The sequence below is a fragment of the Notothenia coriiceps genome, unplaced genomic scaffold (assembly GCF_000735185.1).
Source record: "Notothenia coriiceps isolate Sejong01 unplaced genomic scaffold, NC01 NC01_scaffold00018425, whole genome shotgun sequence".
NCBI classification, from domain to species: domain Eukaryota; kingdom Metazoa; phylum Chordata; class Actinopteri; order Perciformes; family Nototheniidae; genus Notothenia; species Notothenia coriiceps.
The window spans coordinates 127,760-134,828 of NW_011351126.1; the positions used below are offsets into that span (position 1 = coordinate 127,760).

The 7,069-nt window shown below is 39.3% G+C and overlaps 1 protein-coding gene across 1 annotated transcript in view; it reads left to right on the top strand.

The window, feature by feature from the left end:
• The first annotated feature begins 4,118 nt into the window (after positions 1 to 4,118).
• The window catches only part of opn4b (opsin 4b), a 25,089-nt gene continuing 22,138 nt past the window's right edge, over positions 4,119 to 7,069 (top strand). The window contains exon 1 of the mRNA XM_010777649.1: positions 4,119 to 4,250. Within this exon, the coding sequence (XP_010775951.1) occupies positions 4,119 to 4,250 (132 nt within the window). The remainder of the gene's footprint in view (positions 4,251 to 7,069) is intronic.

The following is a 7,069-nucleotide window of genomic DNA, read 5'->3' on the forward strand; positions in this document are numbered from 1 at the left end:
CACTATAAGCTTTATCAAAAAGGAAGGTCTTAAGCGTACTCTTGAAAACGGATACTCTGTCTGCCGCCCGAACACAAACTGGAAGCTGATTCCACAAATGTGGAGCTTGATAAGAAAAGGCTCTGGCTCCCATTGTACTTTTAGAGACTCTAGGAACAACCAACAACCCTGCATTCTTGGAACGCAATGCCNCAATATACTTTCTGTTTTGGTGGTCATGCCACAACCATGCACGTGAATGCATGCACGAGTCATGGTAAAATATCTGGATTAAGAGTTTGCTTTTTCTTTGCACGGCATGAAAGAAAGGCGAAATGAATGGGCTGTGATTTTAGTATTTTTAAGCAGAGGTCAATAATTTGTACGGCCCTCGGAGGATTTAAAAAAAATTGAAATGGCCCTTGAGAGGAAAAAGGTTCCCCACCCCTGCTCTAGTTAGTACACGTGCTGCAGCATTTTGAATCAGCTGAAGTGATTTGACTGACTTCTTGGTACACCCTGATAATAAGGAGTTACAATAATCCAGCCTTGAAGTAACAAATGCATGGACTAATTTCTCTGCGTCGTTTTGAGGCAAGATATGCCTAATTTTGGCAATGTTGCGTAGATGGAAGTAGGTGGTCCTTGAGATTGATTTTATGTGGGCGTTAAAGGTTCAATCCTGATATAACACCAAGATTCCTTACAGTCTCACTGGAGGCCAAATTAATGCCATCCATAACTAGTATATCTTTAGATAGTTTGTTTCGTAGATTCTTTGGGCCGAGTGCAATAACTTCAGTTTTAGCCTTGTTTAACATCAAAAAGTTTAAGGTCATCCACGTTTTTAAGTCCTTGAGGCAGTCTTGAATTTTATTTAGGTGATTGGTTTCATCAGGCTTGATGGATAAATATAGTTGAGTATCATCCGCATAGCAGTGGAAGTTTACAGAAAACAATCTATGTATCCCTTAATTGCATCATTTACTTTTTTATTGTAATGTATTAAGATTTTTTTATTTATAATTTTTATCTATTCATTAGCCTCTTATATTTCAAATTAGAAATATGCATTTTGAACATTTTGGTATGTTATTGTAGGCATTTCCTTGGATAAGGGCAGTGATTAAAAACACAAACAAGAATAACACAAATTGAGCCATTTTTAATGATAAACACCTATGCTTTTTCCTAACATGATAAAGTGTTTTGGTTTTACCAGTTCATCCAAAAGGCCCTCAACAGGAGTGAGTGCACCCATAGAGGACCCTGCCTGTGCCCATAGAACCAGGGTTACAATCAATAACTCCATTACTTGTATTATCAAGTGAAGTTATTCAGCACTCCGCTCAACCAATGCGAAAGGCTATAATATATTGTTGTCCCTATATTGGTTTACATTTTTGTGAAGTTTATATTTATGTAAGGTTTCTTACAATATGATTTCTATGAATATTGCTAATTGGTTTGTTATACTGACAAAAGCAAATGTGCAAAAATCCTGGGCACATCAAGTTGCCAGACCTGAAATTGGATCATTGGATTTTAAGGTAATGATCATTGAAAAATGGAAGGATGAGGGGGGTCATGCCACACAGAGCGGTATTGTTTTGGCCTTTGTAGCACTTCCCTGTCTATACAATGTTACTTTTGTGTAAGTCCATACCCAGATTCTGATCCTCTTAACATCAGCCAGAAGTCTCTGTCATGGGACCATGTTATTCTGTTGGTCATACAGCTCCGAGAGGTTAGTGTTGCAACACAAACACACACAGAAAATACTGTACACATAACATCGAAATACACAACACCAGTGCAGGAAGGATGTGTTTGTTTGACAGGGGAAATGCACATAGACTATTTGTGTGGATATTTGGTAGCTGCGTAAGTAAATGATTTAGTGCGGTGCTTTGAGAGAGGCAGATGTGCAGAGAGCATGGTGACCTTCAGCGCACAGGGGTCAAGCCTGGAAACGGCGATGGATACTCTTTCATGTCACTCACCTTTCCCACAACCAATCAAATCTTTCTGCAGGCCAAAAACTAAAGTCCTACCGGGTTAGATTTAGTCTGCTGTCTCCCATCCCAGAGTTTCCTCATCTCAACATTTAGCATTCCAGAGGTGGGTTAACTTGGTCCAGTTTAAAGGTGTTATGCTGTATAGAGCATTAAACTGAATTAGAGAGCTTTAGCAACATATTTTTGTTGAAAACAGAAGATGACAGAATAGGGCGTTATCAAAACAGTGAAATTGGTTATGGGGGCAAAGGTTAGTATTGGTCTTAGTTTGCAAACACCAAATGCAAGCCCAAATACAAACAGAGTGAGGAGAATGAAATGAGGTTAGGGAAACAAGGATTTTTGTTATGATCATAAAAGCGAGGCCTCATAAAACCTTGCTCCTCCCAGAAGAACACAAACTGAAAGATGGTTATACTCCTCAACATGTCAACATATTTCCAATCTATCATTGGGCTTATCTGCCGTTGCCTCTGTTCCCAATGTAGAGCGCTCTCGGCTAAATGTCTTCTTACAGTAGGTGGAAGTCATGCTTCATTGTTCACACAGTAGTGAGAGTCACAAGCAAAAGCTCTCTGTCCTGTGACGGCACTTTATAAACGTTAGCATGAAGTTTTGCATTCATTCATACATCTCATAGTTTTTAAGGAGAAAGTGAGGTACATTTTGAAGTAGTTACATTTCTTAATGCTCCTCGATTGTTTTAGCTGTCAATTCATCGTTTTTTTAAATATGAACAATGGATCACACCTCCACTTGGGTTCATTAACGGTGACCCGCTTTATGAAGATAACACCTTTCAGCTTTCCAGCCCCAAAATGTGCTGTTTTCCCTTTATGCTTATTGCTCTTTTTGCATCGGTTTTGCTCGGCACTAAACGGCAGACGGACAGAAATAGCTGCAAGTGAAAACAATGTAACATTTAGCAGCGAATTAGCCAGATTGATTTCTCTCAGAACAGGGTACAGAATAAAAACAAAGAGCGCAAATATTTGAATTGTAGTTTTATTTTAATTAGATGGTTGGCTACAATTGCTCGCCATATCAAGTTGACAACATCAGTGTTTTGTTAACAGTTGTTTTACCCTGCCCCCAGGTAGCCTAAAACTTTGATGGCAGATTTTAATCCAATTAATCAAAAGACAATTCCGAGGGTCGTATTCTTAGAATTGTAGCAATTTTGTACTGCTATACTATGGTATATGCTATACAGTATAACCAACTAAAATAAAGCCTCCTTAATATTCTTGTAATTGTGATCCTTCCATCCGCAGTATAAAATAAAATCCAATAGCAGAGTTACTGACCAATACTCACAATGGAAAGTATGATGACAATAAGTTGAAAAATAGCCCAATATCCCCTTGAATCTCAATTTTTCTTTAATACCCTTTTGTCTGCATTCTAACGTCCTCAGTCCAGCCGTATTCCTTTCTTTGGGATTAAAACATTAGATAAACAGGGTTAATCCGGCAGAATCAAGCAAAACGTTCCATTATATATTTTGTTCCAGTGTTTGCAGCAGCATATGACCTCTCTTTTCAGATGAGATGCACTCAAAGCTTCTCCCTGCAACAGTCCACTTGTCTGAAAAATAAATAAATAAAGATTCTTATCTTCTATCTTCTTTTATCTAAAATGTAAATGCCAAAGATGTTAGCAAGACTTCGGCAAGCTGTTGACCTGCAAATGTTGATAATACGAAAATGAGGTCCTGAGTCATTACCCTTTTCTTGTAGTAGAAGATAAATGAGGGAAAACTGAAAGACATGCAAAAGGTTTTGATAGAGGAACAACCACTCCATTGATTTGTTCTAAGAAAAATAGACAAATAGAAAAAAAACGTCCATCCACATGCTCACACGCACAGACCTACTGACACACTCAAAGGCAACCCCGTAGCAGGGATTGGACCAGAGACGGGGAGCACTTCTCCCCACCCCCCTCTCCAAAGCTGCATGCTGTAGGCTACTCCCAGAAGCCCTGTCAGAGTGCGATGTGATTGTGAGCGCAGGGCAGCTATGATGACCGGCTTCTCGGGCTGCTAGACCACCTCACAGAGACCCGACACTTCGCCGGTCCACCTCTCAGCCTCTTTCAATTTACCACCGTGGACCAGGAATGGATTCCAGGCTCCTGATTGGACCGGGGGTCCCCACACCGGACCCGACCGCCCGGGAGCCCTGGAACATCAGCTCCATCAGCTCCATAAGCCCGCACCGGCTCCTGGAGCTATCTGCTGTCACCACCGCAGTGAGTACCCGGCTCCCTCGCTTCTTTGATGTGATTGTTTTATTTCCGGCTGCTTAGAGGAAGGCATTCCTCTACATCTAAGTGAAGAGCTTCGGTACGTAACCGCGGAGAGGACCGGTCCAGAACTGCTAAAAACAAACTCACTAGTTAATGTTTTTGTATGTTTAGTTCCTCCCAAGATATTTGAGCATTAGTGCACAAGGGAGGTGTAATGAGAAATATGTGAATGAATAAGTCACACCTGCATCTGCGCTCCGTTCATTCACTGCCAGTCCCGTCACCTGCATTTCTCCACTCTCCATCTTGTAATTGTATACGAAATGTTTTAAAAAGCTGTTGTGAGTGAGCTGTATATATTTTATCTGTGGTAAAAGTGCGTATCGTGTTTCTGGTGCCAACATCTGTGCGCACGATATGCAATCCGTTAATACATATTGATCACTATTGGTCACATTTTTCTGAATTTGCGGTGTGTTTAAGGACCTTATTATACAGTTGGGATTTCTGTAATTTGTCAGATGACATGTTTGTGCACAAACGTGACTTAAGTGTTAAAGTAAAAGGCGTTTATACCATCCCATTAAATCCCCATACTTTCATATCTGTACATGTACCAATCCTAATTACCACTCTGGTTAGCCTCAGTTCAGACCTTTGGGTCTTCAAAAGAGGAAATGTAGTTTGCAGCAAAGCAGCATAACACATCAATCTGCTGTTTTGGATGGTGATTTAAAATTTTGGTTGTAAATTACAAAACATTTTATTTAAATTAAATGGTGTAATCATGCCATCTGTGATATGATATGCCATGAAAGTTGAAGACGTGTTTATAATGTTTTTCACTACCAAATCACTACCCAAAGTGAATGATACTATCTCTCTCTATCTCCCTCTGTGTGTGACTGTGCCATTGGGACAAAAAAACATGCATAGCCTTCAGGGAAATCCTTTTTATCCAGATCTGTGAACCAACACAGTGGTGTGTCTACCTCTGCACTATGTGAAGCATGAAATGAATCGCAGTGCATTCATTTTGCTGCAGGGTATAGATTTGAGAGAGAAGCAGCTGTTCCAAATACACACGAGAAGCAAGTGGGTGTGTTGTGAATGTAGTTCAACAAGAGTGAACTTTGAAGTTTAGAGCTGCAGACTTTAGTCTCAGCTGCTTTTGTAGTCTGGCCTTCATGGTGGGAGCACTGGGAAAGCTGATACTAAAGCAGTGCCTGAGGGCAGCTTCCACAGAGAGCGATGGGTTCTTACAGTATACTCTGCTATAAGTGTGGTTTTCATTTAAAAAAACCTCTTTCTGGGATTTCCTCTAGAGCCCTCTTTTCCTTTTACCACTGTTTCATCATCTACTGAATCTACCATCTCTGCATCATTAACAAAATATATGGGCCTATGTAATATGAGTGTGTGTGTGTGTGTGTGTCTGTGTGCTGTCCTGTCACTTGAGAACCAAAATGACAATCCTATAGACAACGAAACTGCGCTGTTAATTACATTTAGAGAAAAAGGTATTCTCTTCCAGATTACCTTTTTCGTAATGTATCATATACGATAAGTTTTTAATTACAGTCAGAGGTATGAGGTCAGGATGGATGGATGTAGGGGTCAAACAAACAAAATAATTTCACCACGGAGGACTAAAACATTTTAACATTTAAAGTATTTTAAATCAGGATATTTACCAAACTTTAAAATAAATGTTGTTGCCAAAACATAACCATTTTGGTTTTGTTTTGATTACAGAAACTACGGTTTACTCAAATTGCAGTTTAGTTGTATATGCGAGCATAATTTGTAGGCAACAGGGTTGGACCAAAAGATAAGCCAATTTGTTTAAATGTATCCTCCTCCATCATGTTGTACATATTTAAGGACTGGCCAACATAATGGAAATCAATATCTTCCCATAATTGATTGATTTCAAGATATGACAAATGTATGCAGCATCAGGTTTTAGTGTATAAATTACATCAGACAACATTTTATGTAAAACAACTAAAAGAAGAACAACTTTATTTTAGATGGATAAATTGTTGTTGTGTACAATTAGGCATCCACTGAGAGACAGTAAAATTTGATGAGTGAGGAATTATCCCTGATCAAGTTAGATGATTGTTATAGAAGACACAAAGAAAAATACCCTGAAGATATTTAAAACAGAAAGCAAATACCTGTCAGGGGTGTATGGAATAAGTGTTGTTAAAAGTAGTTAATGGAATCCTGCCAGCCAATCACAATTCAGATTTTCCAATGCTTATAATACAATATTGAATTATCGCCTTTTAAAGTGAAGCCTTTAATCTACTGTTAGACTGAGTCACATTATCCTGTGGTGGTCATATGATGCCTGAGTGACATGTTCCTTATGAAAATGTATTTCCTCTGCTGTAAATGGTCAATTACCATGAGTATGAGCATGACGTCCTTTTATTCAGAGGGAAGCCGCTCATTCACGTTCATTAAGTGTTGGCTGTTACAGAGTTGCTTACAGAGTGATGTGCACATAATTGCCAAGTAGATTACAGTATGTTGTAAGCTTCAAACACGTGTGCACAGCTTCTTATGCTTTACATGCATGTGTTTTCTTCTACAGATTATTTTTCTTACATTGGATATTTAATTCCCAGCCTCTCCTCTTTTCCCCTCTGTCTCTCCCTCTTTCTTCTATCCCTAATCCTTGTCTTCTTCATCACTCAGTTATTTTTCCCTGCCGGTTTTAAATAGCTGTGCATTAAGACCATATAAATGTATTTTAATTGCTCTTGACTGATGTAGGGAAAGCCAGAAATGCTGGCTTCGACTGCCAAGGC